At 42.5% G+C, this 20,582-nt stretch overlaps 1 protein-coding gene across 1 annotated transcript in view; it reads left to right on the top strand.

Annotated features, from left to right (window-relative positions):
* The first annotated feature begins 3,709 nt into the window (after positions 1–3,709).
* The window catches only part of SLC17A8 (solute carrier family 17 member 8), a 37,095-nt gene continuing 20,222 nt past the window's right edge, over positions 3,710–20,582 (top strand). The window contains exons 1-3 of the mRNA XM_072884687.1: positions 3,710–3,825; positions 11,107–11,359; positions 14,251–14,369. Coding sequence (XP_072740788.1) covers positions 3,725–3,825; positions 11,107–11,359; positions 14,251–14,369 — 473 coding nt within the window. The 5' untranslated portion in view covers positions 3,710–3,724. The remainder of the gene's footprint in view (positions 3,826–11,106; positions 11,360–14,250; positions 14,370–20,582) is intronic.

Here is a 20,582-nt window from a genome sequence, read left to right on the forward strand (position 1 = left end):
TAATACAATGTGTTTTAAGAAGGTCTGAGACATCAGAAGGAGAATCACAATAGGGTAATTTAATTTCTGCAAAAGAAAATTAAGGCATAGGTTTAAAACAGGAAAGAAAAAAGTAGAAACAATGACAGCTGGGTCCATAAGGGCTATCATGTTAGGTCTTGTTAAGGAAGAGATTTCCTCAGCTGATGCTCCAAAATGTGTACTGGGATTAGTTGCATAGGGATTCCCATGGACTCATCCAGCGCATCCTTGTTGGGAATTGGATGGTGCCCCTGTGGACAGTGCCCCAACAGGAGCAGGGCACTGCAAAGCTGCTGTGACACTCTCTGCAGCAGCGTTTTGGAGTCAGGGCATTTTACTACCCTGTGAACCTGGGGAGGAGGAAGCAGAGAAGCAGTGCAGCTCCTGTTGAGCAGCCTCCCTGCAGAGAAGCAAGAGTGAGTAACACACTTTCTTTAAGCCTTAGGGAAAGGGTCAGTGAATTTCAAAAGGGGCCACTGCTACAGCACTGCAGAACTACAGGTAGTGGAAGGATTGCAAAGCATGAAGAGGAGGGAGACGTGAAACCTGCTGTGAGAAATGGACAATTCTGCTAGTGGTGAGGTGGGCAATATTGCTAATGAAAGCCCCTGCATCCATGAGGGGAATGTACCCTGCCAGGTGTCAGCCAGGATGTATCTCTGAAGGAGCTGCTCGAAGCATTCCCAAATGCACAAAGACTTGCGTGGTAAATGCAGTTAGAGAATGTGTGGATAAGTGAACAAAGCACTAAATGTTGAGCATAGCTCCTTTCTTGTGTCTGCTCTGTGCTCTCTTTAACTGAAGCAGGACCAGAGTCCAGAAAGAAGGGCAAATTAAAAACCTCTGTTCCACAGCTGCCGGGAGAAACTGGTTTTGAACACCACTTTCCAACCTGAGCCCCCAGTCTTTCAAGGCAAATTCCTTGCACTGGGATTTGCACCATTTCCCCTTTGGAGCTGGGTTCTTACACGGTTTCAGGTGTTCAGCTGCCCTAAGAGCATTCAGGAAACTATCCCGAATGTTAGCAAATAGACGTTTGCGTAAATGGAAGACAATTTCATGATATACTTCTACATATATATGTATCCCTACAAACATACATACCTCTGATGTTTGGCAGTTAGCCTGCTAGTGTTTGTTTTCTGTGTGCCCTCTGAAGATTGGAGACCTTGTTTTAATGTATGCGTGTGATTGTGTTGGGCCTGTGCTCCTTTCCACGGTGGTGACCTTGCTACTCTGGCTGTCAGCGTGTCCCTGTGGGCCAGGGTGCACCAGGGCCAGGGGTCTGGAGTGAGAAACCAGGAGGAATTGCCTCCTCTTGCTCAGCTGTGGAGATGGCCAGATTCAAGCCTGAGCGGTGTGAGGAGGAGGAGGTGCTCCCAGGGCAGCAAGACATGCTGCAGGGAGGGTTTACCAGGCAGTCCTTGAGTTGGCAGTGAGAGCAGTTGCTGTTCAATCCAACTAGACAGAAATACACCCAAAGAAGCCCTGCTACAGGCATTTGGGTCAGTAGTGCTGGGAGCTGGCTGGCCCCACGGCTCTAGCTGCACTTACTGCTTGCTATGGGAGTCTGCTAGCACAAATGTGTGAGCCTGGAGTTTTCCAACACTGCTTTACAGCACATGAATTATTCAAAGAGGAGAAAGAAACTGTAACCAGTTCTGCAACAAAAGAGACTCCAGCCAAGCAAAACTTCCTCAGGTCCCAAGTACTGCTTTTTCGCCTTGCCTTGCCTTGCCTTGCCTTGCCTTGCCTTGCCTTGCCTTGCCTTGCCTTGCCTTGCCTTGCCTTCCCTTCCCTTCCCTTCCCTTCCCTTCCCTTCCCTTCCCTTCCCTTCATGTTTATATTAGGAATAAAGGATTTCAGTGCAGGCTGCTTGCTTGCCTCACCTAACCATGAGGAAATATTTTTTCCAATATTCCCTTCCTTGTAGTGGAGCTGGAACAATCCAGACATTTGATATTTGTATTATGGAGACATCCCAAACCCAGAAACTGGAGGCCTGTGCAAGGAGCCAGGGGAGGAGTGGAGGGGCAGATAGTCCTTGCCCTGCTTTGGCCCACATTTACATCCCACTCAATCCTACTCACTCAGTTCGAATACCCAAATGAGGAGTCTGTAAGTGCCCTAATGCAGCGGAAAACAACTCAGATCCGGTTTGTTTCTCTGGAGGAATCGCTTTCTTGCTTTCTTTTTCCTTATCCCTCTCTGTAGAGTCTGGGTAGACCAAGCTCTGAACAGAAATTAAGGGGAAAAGCGTGGCCCCTATGCCTGGAAGGATAATGACAAGTGCAGGGCAGGAGGGAGGGACCAGAGCCACAGCAGCTTGCTCAGGGGCACCAGGCGGCCGGTGGCAGAGCGGGAGCTGGGGCTTGTGGGTGGGCAGCTGCCTGCCCACCTGCCCTCCACACGGCAGCTCACAGCTGGGGGCTTCCAGGGGAAACCAATTCTTGTCCTGCTGGTGGCCTGACGAGGCACTGACAGGATCTTAATTTAACTTTCCTTGGGAGAGCAAGAGGAATGTGGCAAATGCAAAGCTCTCCATTTTTCTAACAACCTGGAAGGTTTCTGCCTTCCTCTCCACCCAGGGAGCAGGGAAGGACTCACAGGAGCCCAAAACCAATATGAAATGGGGCTGCTTTTTTTTTCTTGTCATCCATAACCCAAACCCAATAGCTGAGGCCTTGCCAAAAGCAGAATTTCTTCATTTGACTCCAGCCAACATGCAGGCTTGACAAGTGTACTGGTAGGCTACATTTCCACAAGCGTTTTCATTAAATACTTTCCTCCATGCTACGAAAAGTGCGTTGTTGTCATGAAGTCATGTTGAGTTGAACTGGTTCACCTCTTTCAGCCACTTTGTGTTTCAAAAACGCAATGCATTTAATTTATAGCCACTCTTTCATTGCTTATTCAAACAGCATCGCACCAATGCACCTCTGCGTCTGTCTGCCCAAGGGCCCAGGAACATCAATAATAAATGACCGGGCTGGGGGGAAGGTGGCTCTGGGTTCAAACCAGCAGATGCATTGGGGTAGGGGGGCTCGTCTGGGTGGGGGGTACATAGTGAATGGGAACTGTAGCTTGCAATAATTCCCTCCCTGAAGAAAGGACTTGTAAATGTTTAACAAACTTCTTGCCTTTGCCATAGATGAGGTCTTATTAATGAACTGGCGTGGCCTGAGGACAGGTATTGTGTCCGTTACTATAGCACCACCTTGCACAGGATCTCGCCGTGAAAGAGGCAGGAGAGGGAGGGAGGGAGGGAGGGAGGCACTGAGGATGAGCCCCAGCGAGCCAGCCTGAGGTTCGCCCCTGGTGCAGGCAGCAGCATCCTGCCCAGGGACACGGGCCCTCGGCAGCACCTCCAGCTCGCCAGCTGCAGCCTCTGGACTAGCTGCCCCCGGACAGGTACCCGACCCTGCGCAGATGCACGGCAGAGCTGCTGCAAGTGCACCGCCGAGTCCGTGAGTGCTTCCAAGGGGGTTTCGCTCCAGAGCTCTTCCCGACTGACTTTCTGGCTTTGGAAGATCTATTTTGAATTTTTTTTTTTTTTCTTCCATGCTCCTTTCTTGAGCAACTGGTTGTTATTGCAGAGGTCACCGAGGGGACTGGCGGAGGCTCCTGAGTCTGGCATCGGGAAATATGACAGCAGAAGTGAATGCTTGTTAACATAAGGAATTTACTGAAGAAGAAAGACAAAATGCCTTTCGAAGGGTTCGGTTCGCTGAAGGAAAGATTTTTTAACCCAGGAAAGGAAGAGGTGAAGAACACCGTTAGTGACTCGCTGGGGAACCTGAGGAGGTAAAATCCAACAGAAAATTCCCAGAAATCCAACAGAAAATTCCATTGGTTCAATATATTAAAGAGAAATGAAGTATAGAAAAATGTGTAAACATAAAACAGAATTTAGAGTTGCAAAATTAATATCTGAGTTCAGATAGTGAGAGGCACCTTGCTGCAAGACAGAAAATGTAAAAGGAGCACTGTTACAACAGCATATGACTACAGATGATAGAATATTTATATTAAACAAAAAAAGGGTGCAAATAAGTTATAAAATAGTGTTCTAATATTACAATGAGCATGAAAAAGTGTTTTAATTAAAAAACTTTTAAATAATTTAATGTGAATAATTCTGTGGTTTACCTCGCATGAGAAAAACTGATGACTTAATGGGAATTAACACTCCCAAATGATGCCACTCATGAAATTAGACTTAATGTTCTTAAATTACAGGGGCTTTTTTGAAAATCTTGTTCCGAATCAGTAAGAGAAAATGTATTAAGTAGAGATGTGTATGCGTGTGTTTACTGAGACTAACAAATTAGAAAGAGAAAAAGGAGAAGCAGTAGTTTGCTAGCAAAAAGAGAAAAAGGATTAAAGATTTTTATCTTAATCTGACAGTTTATGAAACAAGAAAGAAACATGAAAGATTTTTATTTTTTGATAAGTGAAAATACAATGTAACAAATGACCAGTTTCATAAAAGGGAAGAGATTTCTCATTTAAATGGAAGATTATTTCTATTAGTAATGGCCACTGACAACATTTATTTGTGTAATCAATAGATGAAAGCCAGAGGGTTCAGTGGCACTTCTTGCATGCTTGATGTTGAGTGTTTTAAATCTTTGTATGGATCAGGCCAACATTTTAACTGAATGTATTTTTACTAATTGAATTGCATTTGCTTTCATATCCATCCCTCTACCTTCTTTTTTGAATGCTATTTCGAGTTGAGATATAGTTCTTGGCACATCTAAGCATGCCTTTGATCACAAGAAAATGTATAATAATTTACATGTATTATACTGCATCATGTATATGCAAGAAAATAAGCATGTACACTTTTAAAGAAGTTACTAATATGCACTGGTAGATTGCCAGTTACACTATTTCTATACCATGTGAACAGAGTATCTGTGTTCCACACAGTTGCAACTAAACTTTTCTTCATTTACAGTGTTATAGATGAAGTCTGACATTTTGCTTTTTTTACTTTTGTGATACTCTACAGTAATTCCAGGGATTCCGTTTTTCTTTTAAAACATCAAGTTAAGTAATTTTTTCAATCATAGATTCTCTTTGCTATGGGCTCTACTGGCCAATTTGACCAAGTACATGTAGGGTTTGTATTTAGTGAGTATGTGATGTGGGCTTGCTATGTGGAAATGGTATGCAAACTTTAAATTACCCAGATTACCCTCCTCTGGTAGCCGTGTATCAAGGATGTCATGCTGATTCCTACACAGTTGATAGTACTGGCATCCAACTTCATCAATATTGCTACTGAATCAAATCAAACCAAATCTGAGTTTAGATACAAGAAAGTTTGCTGGACTTAATTATTTTCTGTTTTAAACATATGTATACCAGTGCCTTTCTTAGATGTACTAGCCAGCAGAGGAAATAATCCAAACAATTAAAGTTTTTTTACTATGTCTGCAATCAGATCTAAGTAAGAATTGCTGCAAGTTGAGCAATCTCTTAGGAAATATGCAGTCACATTTGAAGGTTTCTGTAAGGAATGAAACATGCATGTTTTTAACTTGAACTTCATTCTCTACAGCTTAGCCTACAAATGAGAGAATACATGTCTGTTTGTACATGATGGTATAAATGTATATGTACCAGCTGCAACCTTGACTTTGTTCTGCATCCAATCCAATTGGCTTTAATATGGTGTAAATCAGCAAAGAATTTGGTTTCTCTTCTAGCATTTGATAGGTAATTAATTATATTAATGCGCATTCTTGATGAGGTCTCCGAGTGTGATTTCACTGATTGCCATGTGTATCAACATATGGGATCAAAACTGGAAAAGTGGGTAGAAAAATACTTTTTAGCTTTGGTAAATATGAGTCTATGCCTTCCTACCACATTTCCTCTGTCTTGCAAACAACAGAGCAGATCCAGAAGCCAGTGTCTGGCAAGACCAGCTGCCAGGTACCGGCTGCCCCATAGCGATTGTCCACAGACAAGTTCAAGTGCTAAAGCACAAGCAGCATAAAGTGACTTACTGCCTCCTCACAGGTGTGTAGCAACCTCAAGTTATTTTGTGGGTGCTGCAAAACAAGAGTCTGCCCACAGGAGGTTACTTTAGGGTAGCTGGATCCTGGATGGGAGGCAACAGGGACTGAACTGGCAAGACCCGAGAGGCATCCTTTCTTTAGGCTGTTGCCAGCGGTTTCATTTGTGAGATCTTAGAAGATGTTTTAGAAAATGCTTTAGGTGTTTTGTATAAAATAGTTTTTTATGCAAAATTGCATTTGTTCTTGGTTAGTTAAATACAGTGGGGCAGCAAAAAAAAAAAGTAGAGGATTCAAGGCTTGGGTGAATGGATATCAGAGCTGGGACTCTGCAAGTCTTGTAAGTTTCCCAGGAAAGAAGGCTTTTCTGCAGAGCTTCTTGGCATGCACAAACACTTTGGGCCTTCTGTGAACTTAATGTAGTCAAAGAAAAATTCATGAACTAAAGTAAAATCTCAGGCTCTGCCTACTCTGAGGATTTCAGGAGTCGGAGCAGCTAACAGCAGCTGTGGGCTTACTGAGGAAGTGGGAAGTGACTAAGTGGGCTTACAACTCAATAATGTCACTATTAATGCAAAAAGTCGTATGGGCCATGTTACACAGCTGCTGTATGTAGTCCGGGCCCTGATAGGTGTAGCTCTGGCTGCTGCAGATGTCCCTTGATGAATTAGACAGCCTAAACTGCTAAAAACTGCAACTGGAAGCTGGGCGATATACCCTTGCATTGGACAGGGCTCCTCTGCCTGCGCTGGATCATAACCTTAAGCATCTCAAATTTTTCCTTTGCACACAAGTAGAGAGAGTTTAGTGCACCACAGACCATGCAGCACTGTGACCACAATGTGGGGTGTCCAGACTCAGCTGGTCTGTGGGTCGTGCAAGGCCCCTTGTACAAGGGTGTTAGTGCAAGGGCACGATACATGTGCAGCACTGCGCTGCAGCACCCATGGGGCATCCTTCCAGTGCATTGAGGCTGTGCTGAGGAGAAACCATGAGGCTGCCCTGCAGCTTGGGAGTGCAGCACCTGTGAGATGCAGTCTCATGGTGCGTGCGTTTGAGATGTGCCATGAGTTTCACGCAAATACCATGCAGAAACCAGCCAGAGAGATCCCATGCACTGAGCGACTTAAGAGGGTTTGCCTGTCTGTACTGGGATTTTGTACCAATGCATCAATTGCAAGATTTGTTGTGGACAGTTATCACCTGGGCAAATCCCCAGAGAATAAATGAGATCTCAGAAGATTGTGTCTGCTTTTGGATAAATGATATTTTTCGATAGTGTGTAGGTTTCTGAAGTTACACCAGGATCATCAGTAATTGCTGCATGTGAGGACTGATGCTGGATTTGTAGGTGTGAGGTTTGAACATTGCGTATGATTGTGCTGCAGCTGCCTGTGAAAGACTGTAATATCTGGTAAAAGTAATTCCAGAATGTGTTCTAACACGTGGCAAGTATTAACATTCGCCCGTTATTGTTGAAACTATGTGGTTTTTATCAAATGAAATGAAATGGTATGATTCTAGTCCACCTACTTTATCATTTGAAGAAATAACTAATTCCTATGCTAAAATCCCATAAATACAGATTGGTGAATGTGTACGTGCTCTCGGGATTTTATTTATTACTGATAGGAAGTTTTGAAATTTCTTTCATTCTTCCAAAATTCTGTATATGCCAGAGTAAAGTCATTCAATAAAGAAATTTTGCATACGGTTATTATGACATTTAGGCACAGAGCATGGATGCAGATATCTTCAAATAGCTTATCTCTTCTTACTTACCAAGTGTTGTACGTTTGCTGAAAAAAGGAAACAGATTGATGTAAGTATTGAACATTTCCCATGCAGCAAAATGCTCTCCTACGTTAGTCAGATAATTAGAGGAGAGCCCTGGCTCTGAAGCAGTTTTCTTCTAAATCATTGGTGTACAACAAGTGAAAATTTTCAGTGGTGCTACCAAAATATATGGATCAATTGGAAGCTATATTTCTCATCTTTTCATGGGGTTGCCATATCTTCATTATATACCTGTTCAATAAAATAAGGCCAAAAATCTAGGTCAAACACTGGTTCTGTGAATATCTGCACTGCTAATGCTTCATCTCAGCTCCATTTGTGGACTGCTATTGCAAAACAGTTTTCTCTGAGACAAATCTGCTACAGAGGGGTTATCGTTAAGCTTTGGGGCTATGAAAAATACTGTGTGAATCTGGGGTCATGGATCCGTCCTCAACCCGCTTTTATTAATAAGTAGTTGAATATAATAGCAAAACAATTAATTTCTCCACAGAGGCAATGTTGGCCCATAGTGCTAGTCCTGGCTCACCACTTTTAACAGTGAATTTGGAGCAGAAGGATGTTTTCATGCCTATGCGAATCGACAGCCAGCTGAAAACGTCCAGATCAGAACAGATGTTTTGGCTTTGCATGATGTGTCTAATCTTTGCCAGCTGCCCAAAATAATGCACCAATTAAAATCTAACATCTCTCTTATAAGTAGAGAGCCTGGTAAAGGTATAAAAATTTGAGGAATTCTGCTTTGACTTAATTCCACCAGTATCTTAGATTATGACAATTAAATTACTTCTTTTGGTTTGTTAATAACTCTTTTGAGGTGACAACAGTTCTAAAAAATAATTATTAAATTGTCTTTTCACTTCCTGAGGTCTTTATTTCTGATATTTTATTCAGTTTACACCTACCTATATACAGAGCATGGAATATATGGTGTCTGCTTTTTAAAGTCCCTGACTGCATTACTCTCCATGCTCTCATTTCACTAACAAATACTGTTTCCCTGCCAGTGAATCATAAGATCTCAATCACCTTCAATAACACCACAGTAATATCACATTTCCTGTGTTACCTTGCTTTAATGCAAAGTCTTCCCTCCAGCCTGACAATGAGCTAATGATCTAACTTTGCAGTTAGCACTGCTTTGAGCAAGGGGTTAAATCAAATAACCCCTGGAGTTCCCTTCTGGCCCAAAACACTCTGATTTTAGTGCTTCTTGGAAATGTGAGCTGATGGACTGTAACATGCTTTTTTCTTTTGCTTAGAATAAGGCTGGAGTAACGGTTTGATGATATGATGTAAAAGAGAGTAATATAGTAAATGATGCACCAGTTAGCCTGTAGCTGTAAAGCCTAGAAATGCTGAGATTTTTAAGTGAAATTTCATATTGGAAAGTGAAGTTCCATATGGCACCTCAGGAAGCCATACTTACCACCTATATTTGCAAAACCTTTAGTATAGAGTACTATCTGTTAGATTATGGGTAGTACATTAGATTTTCAACAACTGGAGAAAGCTGTGATTAAACCAACACTGTTCTCCCAAAAAACCCAACCAGCTACTGTGTAGGTCAGCCAGGTGTAGCCCATCCATATATGCTCTGCAACATTTCTTTATAGCCGATTTTTATACGGAAAACCGAAGTGCATTAGATTTCAAACACATTCAGCCAGATGTGTGAAAGAAGGAAATAAGTCACTCCTTATCAGAAAAGAGTGAATGAAATCATTTCATCATCTTATATGGCAAGCTGGGCTTCCTTTAGATTAACTAACTGTTCATATTTTCACAGTACAGAGAGTAACTCTATGGCAGACACAAAAGGAGCTGGATCCTGAGCTCACTGCTTCAGAGCAATGCCAAAACTGAAAGGCTTCGTAATGTAACTACTGATCGAGGACATCCTTTAGTAAACATTTAACCTTAAGCTAGTGGGTAGTGTTCAGTGGGCTAGTCTTGTATTCACAGCTAACCATGTGCTTAAGTGTTTCAGCATGTCAGAAAACCTATATTCTGCATTTAAAACAAAGGCATGGGAAGTTAATGTTAGGAAAGGAAATATTTAACTGTGTTCAATTCTTTCTGACCTCACCTTTTCTACCAGAGACATTCCCTGGTCCTACAGCACAGGATGTTAATATCTCCAATCAGACTGGGAAACCAAATTAATTTTTAATTGCACTATCATGCAATTCCAGATAGCATGGAAGTGCCATTTTGTTTAATATGAATCTCTCAACTGGGTTGCTTCTAGGAAAAGGAAAGGCTGGATATGCAAAGCCGGAGGAGCTGCCTTCCCGTGTCAGCCGGTAGCTGGTGGGCAGCCTCTCGCAGGCTGAAGTGGCTGGGTGCCACTTGCCCCCATCCCGAGCAAATGGGAGAGCCTGCATCCCTGGCCCCTTCCCTCCCGGTTCCTCCCAACCACACTGCAGTTTCCACACCAAATTTGATGCAGGCAAAGGCAAAGCCTTTGAAAAGGCAAAGCCTTTTCAGCCTCCACTGCTGAGGAGTGGTGAATCAACAGCCCAGAAAGTCCCTGTCTTCCTTTGGATCTCATTTAATATTAAGTGTTTTAAACAAAAGTTCAACACGTTCAACAATAAGAGTTGGCGGGGGTTCACTTTGCAATGACCTAAGTCCTTGTGGTGAGAGGATGTTTCAGAGAAGAGGGGACACGTGGCTTCAAATCCCTTCAGGCAGAGAAAGTCTGGGCCTGGCTCTTTTACATCTTAAGTAGGTGCTTTGACGCCAGAGCCTCTTCTCCTCTGCAGTATAGCCCTGATTTTTTTCTCACAAGTGAAAACAAATTCACAGGGAGTTTTGGGCTGAGCAAAACCATGCTTCGTACTGTATTTGCCCTTTTCTTAAAACCTACTGCCAGCTCTGCTTAGTGGATCTAATCAGAAATCATGATTAATTTCTTCATATGTATATTTTCCTAACTACCTGCGGAATTTATCACAACAGAGCTCAGTTTAGCTCTCATAATTATGCTCATGAATAGCCTGTGAACATTTTTCCAGCCAGCTGTCCGGCTAGGTGGCTTGGATTTACAAACCTCAGAGGTCATTCACGAAAAAGTGCAGGCTACGTTAGCCTTTCAAAGCCTGCCCAGCATTAACTCATCATATAACCAAGAGACAAACGCCTCGCAAGGAGATGATTTAGCAGCTGACTGGAGCACATAACTGCCCATCTATGTTTCAGCAAATTTTACTGTGACAGTAAGGCATTTTCATTTTCTCTTTCTTCGTCCATTTAGGAAAATCGATGGCACCAACATAGAGGAGGATCACATTGAGCTGACGGAAGAGGGGCGGCCCGTGCAGGCAAGCACCCGAAAGCCGGCACCGTGCGACTGCTACTGCTGCGGGCTGCCCAAGCGCTACATCATTGCCATAATGAGCGGTCTGGGCTTTTGCATCTCCTTCGGAATTAGGTGCAACCTGGGTGTTGCCATCGTGGAAATGGTGAACAATAACACTGTTTATGTTAATGGAAAACCAGAGCTGCAGGTGAGAAAACACCTTCCTTTCACTGTTCTGAGCAGACCCCATTGCAAAATCATCGAAGTGGCACGTATCAAAGTACTCTATATACACAGATGAAAAACAGAGACGTGAATCTGGATTCACATAGATGTGTAGGTGCTTAATTTCCATTTAGGTCTCTAAGTCACATTAAAAATCTGTAAGATCTGAGGATCTGCAATGTCATAGAGGATGTAAGTAGCAGAAATGAGAACTGAATTGATTTGCATGTGTATCAGGTCCCTGATCTTTCAGTTGTAGACAGATTTTGTTGTGGTGGCAGAAGCTTTTACTATTTACTCTCAGGGAAGCACGCTCTGATGCTGCTACAGAAGGAATGATTAATTGCTGTATGTAGCACTGCACTCACTCTAATCAGATCAGTAGATGACTTCCAAGACCTTAAAGTAGTCACTGGCAATAAGGCAACAGTTTTTTACAGGTTATTGACAATGTGGATTGCTGTCTAGAGGTATTCAGAGCTAGGTGCCAAGCTATTTTCAAATTTGCAGTAGACGGCATGTGTTTCACAGCAGATGCCTACAAACCTTTAATGATGCACCCAAGGAACTGCAGGTTCAATGCATATCTTAGTTTCCCCAGTCCTGCCTTGGTACATAGCTGTGATATCATGGGTCCCTTCATGGACTTTATGAACTTGAACCTCATTTACATTTGTTCTTCTTGCTGACTTATTTTTGGATACTGTCATAACAAAATATTCACAGGAATATTGACTCTTACCTGAGGATTCCCCATGTGCTGAGGTCTGGGAGGAAAGCCATTACAGAAGGACAAAGTATCATTAGACCCTCCTAGGGAACAGAGGCTTCCTCCAGCCCATGGATACCCTTTGTCAGCACATTCCCTAAAACAAAACACATCTCCCAGAGAGGCAGATACCTTCTGTAGTGTTGCTAGAGATTAATGAAAAGCTGTGCAATTATTCATCATCTTTTCTCCCAAATATTTTGACTTTTGGTACAAGAAAATTGCAGAACGTGTCTATAGTAAATTTCCAAAGTTAAAAGAGTGTTTCTAATCAGACTCAATAAACCCTAGAAAGATATACGAAAGTGAATGAAGAGTTTCCTAGTTCTTCCTCATCTGCAGTCTCCTCTGACCAACTCCTGCTCCTTAGACTTGCTGCTGAATTTGTATTTATTCAGTCTAATTCCTGCTTCCCGGGGTCCTGCTATGACTTGCTGGTTCTATACTTCACCCTGAAGCAAGAGAAACGACATGCCTGCATAGGCTGGGAAGCTCAGAAGCTCATTTTGTGGAAATTTGGACAAACTCATCTCACAAATCTCAAATGATTCTGTTTGGGCATGAGCACCTCCTGATAAAGGAACATTTTCCATGTCGCGTGGTGTTTCTGCCTTCAGAAATTAACACTACCTAGAAACTAAGCTGGAAATCACTAGTAGACAATTAGGTATTTAAAACAGAAATGTAGCTCAGCACAGGAAAGTGGGTCTCTTGTCAGAATGCATATTGATGGGGAGGGAAATCCTTTAGCCTTCTGTAAACATGCCTGGCTAATTAAGGCCACCTTTCTCCCTGTAGGTCAAATGAGGAGCTGTTTTTTAGTTTGGTTGTTTGGGAAAAAAAATCAGCCTACTGGGGAAAATGGATTCTTCTTTTTACACACAGAAAGTAATACAGAAAAAAGAGACGTTAAGGTTTATCACTCTAGTTTTCATTTCTCTGTAGCGTTTTAGCGACAATTTTAATCCAGAATCTAAAAGACATCTGTGCTACTTCTTCATATGATGCTTAGCCACCTTTCCCTGCCATGTGATTAGCATAAAAATGATCATGAACCAATACATCATGGTTACTCTTTGCTCCAAAACAGCTCTTCTGAACTCAAGGAGGAAAAGTTGACACTGACATTAGATTAGTGTGATTATATTGAGCCAGGACCTGTCTGATCTCCCAGAATGGAGGGCAGGAGGGGCACTTTGGATCCACCTTTCTTTTCTTCACTTTCTCTACGTTTTGCCCTGGGCTTTGGCTATCCCTCTTCTGAACAAAGTATGTCAAACAGGGTCATCAGAGAACAGGAATGTCCTTATTCAGGAAGAGCCTTGAGAAGACTGAAACTACTTGGTATCCAAGGATGAGGTGTATGGTGAAAGCATTTCTCTTGGCTGCGGTCATTTTTGGCTAGGAACCATCTATGACCAGCCTGTGGGTGGCCTTCTGTATCCAAATCCAGCCCTATGACTGGCATCACTTTTAATAAAAGATAAACTAGTCAGCTAGCTAGTGTTACCTAGTTTTATTTCCAGATTGCCTTGTCTTCAGGTTATATCCCTGCCCCCCAGCATCTCACCCCCCCCACCCCCCCTCCCGCCTTTTCTGCTCCCATGCCACTTAATGCAGATGGTGGATGGTCAGAGTTTGGCCCTAACAAGGAGAACCATGGATGGATAATACAGGACCAGCCTGACCAGGCAGCTGATCAACCCAAAGGACCTGAGCAACCTCAATAATCTTGGGGAAATGGATATGTCCACTGAAAGGCATCAGGTCCTTGTTATAACACCGAGCATGTTTCAGGACTAAGCAGCCCAGGGGGAAGCAGTGACAAGTGGCAAAGATGAAGCTCCAGCATTAGCTGCCCTCTGGCTGAAACTTTTCCCCCCTCCTATCCACCCAACTGAAAGCTAAGAGTAAAAGCAGTAATCATCTCACATAGAAATTTGACATTCTTTTTTCTTAACTGGAGGGGGTTCAAGCTCAGCAACACCCGTGTAAAGAGACTGCCTTCATTTGGAGGATGAGTGACTTCTGTGTGACTTCCAAATAGTGGTTACCTTACAATAAGTATGCTTCATCTTACAGCATTTTTTCTGTTTCCTTTACAGAAAGCCCAATTCAGCTGGGATCCGGAAACAGTGGGACTCATTCATGGCTCTTTTTTCTGGGGTTACATTGTGACACAAATTCCAGGAGGGTTCATCTCAAACAAATTGGCTGCTAACAGGTAAGAAAACAATAATCAAAAGAATTAAGCTTTACAGCCTGATGACTGTTTTACACTGTTTAAATGATGATTACAAAAACAGTGAATTAATGTTTTTCAGGAATACACACCTAAAACTGAACATGCAGTATTTAGCCTATAACCAAAAATGGGACTAGATTTCCATCATGGGCCTATTGCTGATTCTCCCAATTTAGCTTGTTCATCTCAAATATTTACACATTTCTTCTCTAAACAATAATGCTTTCTGGAGACTGTTAGGAAAATCACACCTAATGCTTCATACAATGATTGTAGCATTTGTCTTTCAGAAGTCGCTTTAGTGCTTTTTAGCTCAACTTAACACCAAACAAAAATTTTCCAACAAAATTTGACTCTTCTCCTTTAAAAATTCCCTGTGGACTGAAGCTGGGCATATAGGAATTACAGAACTACTGATGTTCTGAAGACACAAATCCATCCTCATGCACATGGATATCCTCACCATGGCTGGATACAGTACTGACTGTAATGAGGATTGCCTAGAACTTCTAACAGAACCTCATGATTTCTGTTTGGTGAACTCTGAGCATCTATACAGATTTCTTCTATGCTCATTGTGTTTGTAGGATGACTTTTTTTCTAATTCAACTGCTTTTGAAAATGAAAGTGAGAAAAGTAGCTGATTTTGCCAAAGCTAACTTTGGTTTTGGGCTTTACTTCAAAAAGTCCTCAGAATTTGGAATATGATCACAACAGAGAGAGGGAGATTGTCTGAATACAGCTGGCTGTGAGTGAGCTCATGAGATGTGCATGTTAAGGGTGTTTGGGTTCTACGGATAAAAAAAGGTGGTTGGTACTCATTTAATTCTCTGCAAACAAGACGTGACTTACCTACAAATGCTTTCAGAATTGGAAAAGGTCAAGACTAAATATATATTGTTTTGCCTCAAATTAAAGTACTTTGCTCTCTGCATTCTGCAAAGAGCTGTAGAGGTTACAAGACTTGCCTGGGAGTTCTTCCCACCCATATGCCCTTGTGGAAATGACTCCAGGACAGAGTCATCCCATAGAATTGCCCAGAAGTTCAACTCCAACTCCCCTCTGTCCGTAACCAAAAGTTACTCAGAGTTCAGTTTGCATTGCTTCTTCAACACTACTAGGATCCTCAATTAGTCATTTCTCTACCACACAGAAGTGCCTAAGCAGAGTATTTTTCCATCTGCTGAATAAGCCAAACAAATTAGCTAAGCTTAATCATTTCCCCAGCCTTTATAGTCTTGCCACCAGCTTTTACAGCAGAAGGACCCCAAAACACAGATGTGCACACTGTTGGCTGAATAATTCAGCATATTATTAATTTGGCTTTTGTTTCCTTAATTTTCTTGCAAACCATAAAATCAACCATGTTTACACTGTAACTCAATGTATTCTGTCAGCTGACTACTTCCTTAGGTATGTGTTGTGCATATGCACAGAAAGCTGTATTTCTGTCCCCATGAGACTTTCAGACTCAATCTATCTAATACTATAATACAACATAAAATTATGGATTTGACTATCATAACTGGGTTTAGGAGTAGAATTTGCTGAGGAGCAACATTATCCTAAAGGATATTATCTCAAAGAGAATTTCTGTTTGTAGTAATGTAATTCACAGGTCTGGCTAATGCTATGTTTTTCCTTTATTCCTTGTTTACCCCATCAATTTCAGCTTGGGTAGAGTCACCAGTGGTGCTGAGTTTCTGTTTCAGAGGGGCTACTTGCCAAGACACAGGGCAGGAAACCAGGAGATCTGGGGCCAGTCTGTGAACCCACTCCCCTAGAAAGACAAATGTTTTCTTTTGTCCCAGCTGCACTCTGGCAATGAGATGTATTATTCTATCCTATTATTGACATTATAGATTTAGGTAGACTCTTTTGTCACCTATTTAAATCCTGCTCAGCACTGTGCAACCTTGAACATACATGACCACCCCCACCCCAGGCACTTGTCTCCTGCAAATAGTTATCTGTAATAACGAGGTATTAAAATGGATCTCAGAACAGCTAGAAATACTGAGTGCTTTATGGTTTTGCACCAAAACCATCTAACACCATGTAATCTGCTTTATACATTAATCCAAATTTGTGTAGGTCTGCATTTCACCAACAAGTTCATGAACCATTTACTGACAATGTCCCTTTAACTTGCTGCTTATCCTCAAACATGCATCCAAACGTAGTTTCATCATTGTTTGGTGGTCACGAGGATACGTGAAACATAAGGCACCTCCTGATATCGGTTTTCAGTAACAGCACCCTGCTGGGCAGAGGAGTCTGTTGCTGAAGACGTCTGTTTGGATCCTGAAGTGGCAGCTGGCTGGGGATCACAGCAGCAAGGAGAGAAGAATACGCAGATGAATTGAACAGAACTTTTTTGTCATGGTGGGGACCAATGTCTTTGGGATAAATGGCAGTGAACTGCTGGAAAGATGCTGGCTTTTTGTGGAAACACTACTCACCCTTTTAAATAGTAGCAGAAGAGTGACTGGTTCTAACTCAGTATAAATGATGCATTTACAACCTAGGCATATTAAGAGTTGGTGCTAACAAAGTAGCAGAGTTTGGAAACAGTCTTCAGAGCTAGCTGTTTGGATAATTAAATACGTTCTCTTTCATATGGCTTATTCTTTCATGTGTTTATTAATTTACGTAATTTGCTGTAGTTCCCCGAGACTGTCAATAGTGTTACGATAACAGACTTGATATTTCTATTAGTGGCAAGGAAGCAAGGTGCAAAACTCTCTTCTTCACTGATCATAATAGAGAGCTAAGTAATACTTATTTCTCAGCTAAATGTTTACTTGGCTTTGAAAGCAGTCTCCTAAATGTCAAGATATTATCATAGGCTTTGTATTCTAGTTCAGATTTTCGGACCGCTTTCTATATAAATTCATTCCTTTGTCACTTCCCTCTGCGAGCCTACCCAGCCTCTTTGCTTCTGTGTTCATCTGTTGAGTGCTTTCTTGTCATTCAGATTATGAGCTGTCTAGGCATGGACTGTTGTTTTTGTCAATAGGTGTATAGAATTTAGATAAAACACTGTTGATCTCTGACTGTAGATACTTTGCACTATAATACTATCATTAATCCTACTGTGAATAATAAGCCTAGATTCAAAAAATGAGGTGACATTTATTTCCCGTGAATAAGTTTTCAAAAAGAGACTGAAATGGAAACAGTTGAAATCCTTATTTAAAAAAAAAAAAAGGCAACAAAAGGTTTTAAAAGTTTATAAATATTTTGAAGAGGAGCATGATAAACAGCTATGCATAATAAGATCTGTGTATGTCTTTGGCAGAAAAATAAAAAGGGAGAGAAATACTGCTGTTGTCCAAATCATGTGATTTCAGATCAAATATCTGTCTAATACCATTCATATATCAGAATGAAGCTTAATGTGTCTTTTTGAAATGCCACACACATAACAATATAATTCAAAACTCGTTAAACATCACTGAATTTGAGTAGTTTGAAAAGGAACATGAATGATGGGCCACAAACAGCAGCATGCTGCTAGCTAACATCAGTGTAGCTAGGAGCTGAGGGCCTTTAACAAAAGGGACTGCTTTATTCTCAGGGTGTCACCTTGAGTCTTGGAGCAAGACAGGGCAGCTTTCGGCTGACCTCCCATCTCCTAAGTGCTGTGGTCCCCAGGGGCACCAACTGCTGCAACTTTCTATCTGCAGAATTAAAGCCTTCCCACACAAAGGCAGTCTGCAGGGAGCCAGACATGGTTGCTTCGAATTGCAGACAACACAAAGAAGACAGTAAACTACTGAGGATTAGCAGTAATCCATTCAATTTAAATGGTGCTTGGCAGTTGTGGAGAACTCCTACTGCTGGTTCTGATATTTTTCAGTGCTGTAACAGGATCTTAGACGAGATCCTCATGTATATCAGCTTCCACAGATGCTGGGGTAATGAACTCCTGATATTTAGAGTGCATGACACAGCTATTGAACCCCATTCATTGCACAGAAAGGAAACCTGAGCTTCAGGTATATGAAGTCTCATCAATCAAGTACAGCTCATTCTTGCTGATCATAGAATCATAGAATCATTTAGGTTGGAAAAGACCCTTAAGATCATCGAGTCCAACCATTAACCTCACATTGCCAAGTCCACGCCTAAACCATGTCCCTAAGTGCCATGTATACTTGTCTTCTAAATACCTCCAGGGATGGTGACTGTTGTGGATGGAGTGAGAGTGCACTTCACTCGTAAGAGAGAAGGAAAAATATAGTTTATTGATCTAGAACAGGAAGTTAACAAAGTTCAATGCGACAGTGATTTAACAAGATTCAATGGCAAGGTACACTTGATTATTTACTGCATAGAGGACAGGGTCAGACAAAACTGTCAGGGAGACCCTCCGTTGAGTCATGAGGTTCAGAAAGGGATCGCCTTGCTTTCTAAACTCCTTCTCAGAGAGGAGTCTAGATGCAGCTAGATCCAATCCTAGTCCCAGACTTGATCAATGGTTTATATCTAAAGGATCATACATGTGCGATCAATCCTTTATATCACTTCGCTAAGATTTCAAAGTTTAGCATGCTATTAGTCACTCACTGAGGATCTGTTGTGGCAAGGAATCTCTCAACCTTGAAGAGTAACCTTGAGAGGCGTCCCTGCTCAAGGGGAGATCTTGGACGGCAGCCCGCTGCCATGCAGAAGGGCTCAAAGGGCTCTTGGGCTGCTCACTGTTTATGGGGGTAAGATGATTGACTCATAGTCATATTTGCATGCCAACCACAAATTTTGGTTTCTCCGGTGGGCGCATTGCACAATAGCCCTAGGCTATTGTGTTGTTATCTGTCTCCCAAATCCACTTTGAGCCGATGCATCCATCATGACCAGATGCGTCCATTATGATCACCACTGGTAGTTATCACCTGAGCAGGGTTACAGGAGATAAAGGTCAGGGGCGGGGAAAGCACACCGTCACAGTGACTCAACCACTTCCCTGGGCAGCCTGTTCCAGGGATTGACAACCCTTTCAGTGAAGAAATTTTTCTTAATATCCAATCTAAACCTCCCCTGGTGCAACTTGAGGCTGTTTCCTCTCATCCTATCACTTGCTACTTGTGAGAAGAGACCAACACCCACCTCGCTACAGCCTCCTTTCAGGTAGTTGTAGAGAGTGATAAGGTCTCCCCTCAGCCTCCTTTTCTCCAGCCTGAACAACCCCAGTTCCCTCAGCTGCTCCTCACAGGACTTGTTCTTAGACCCTTCACCAGCTTCGTTGCTCTTCTCTGGACGCGCTCCAGCACCTCAATGTCTCTCTTGTAGTGGAGGGCCCAAAACTGAACACAGTAGTCGAGGTGCGGCCTCACTAGTGCCAAGTACAAAGGGACAATCACTTCCCTAGTCCCGCTGGCCACACTATTCCTGATACAAGCCAGGATGCCATTGGCTTTCTTGGCCACCTGGGCACACTGCTGGCTCATATTCAGCCGCCTGTTGACTAACGCCCCAGGTCCTTTTCCGCCAGGCAGCTTTCCAGCCACTCTTCCCAAGCCTGGGGAGGGTTGTTGTGACCCAAGTGCAGGACCTGGCACTTGGCCTTGTTGAATCTCATACAATTGGCCTCAGCCTATCGATCCAGCCTGTCCAGATCCCTCTGTAGAGCCTTCCTAATAGTGATAATTTCAATGGTTGTTCCAACCAGTTTTTCCCAGTCTCTTTCTTGGTTTCCAGTGGTGTTTTCCATGATGCAGCAACGTCAATTTTCATATGAGCTCCCCAGATGTTCCTTTACATTGGGCACACTGGGCCCCAGGTGCATTTAGAGCCTCGACTGACTTGTGCCCAGCTGCAGGAAGTGCTCTTCCCAAGCAGGGTAACAAAATGTTTATATCATGTTTGTCACAAAAGCTGTCTTGTAGAAATGCCCCTTCTATGTCACAGTCACAAAGGATATTTGTAGCTGTTATTTAGAGAAGTGATGTTGGAAAGGAGCTGATCTTAAGCAGCCCTGTTATACATTTTAGCAGCAGCAAGTGGAACTAACCAGCACACTCCCATGTTTCAGAGAGGCATTTAAACCAGACTTTACCTGATCTAAGCTAAACCCTATTGATCTAACAGAATTTAAGTACTTCCCAGGATAGGAATCCTTCTCTCAGGTGAGAACTCATATAAACAGCTTAGCCTCCAGTACCAACACCCATGTCTATTCCTCTGATACAA

This window comes from Ciconia boyciana, chromosome 1 (assembly GCF_034638445.1).
Source record: "Ciconia boyciana chromosome 1, ASM3463844v1, whole genome shotgun sequence".
Classification (NCBI taxonomy): Eukaryota; Metazoa; Chordata; class Aves; order Ciconiiformes; family Ciconiidae; genus Ciconia; species Ciconia boyciana.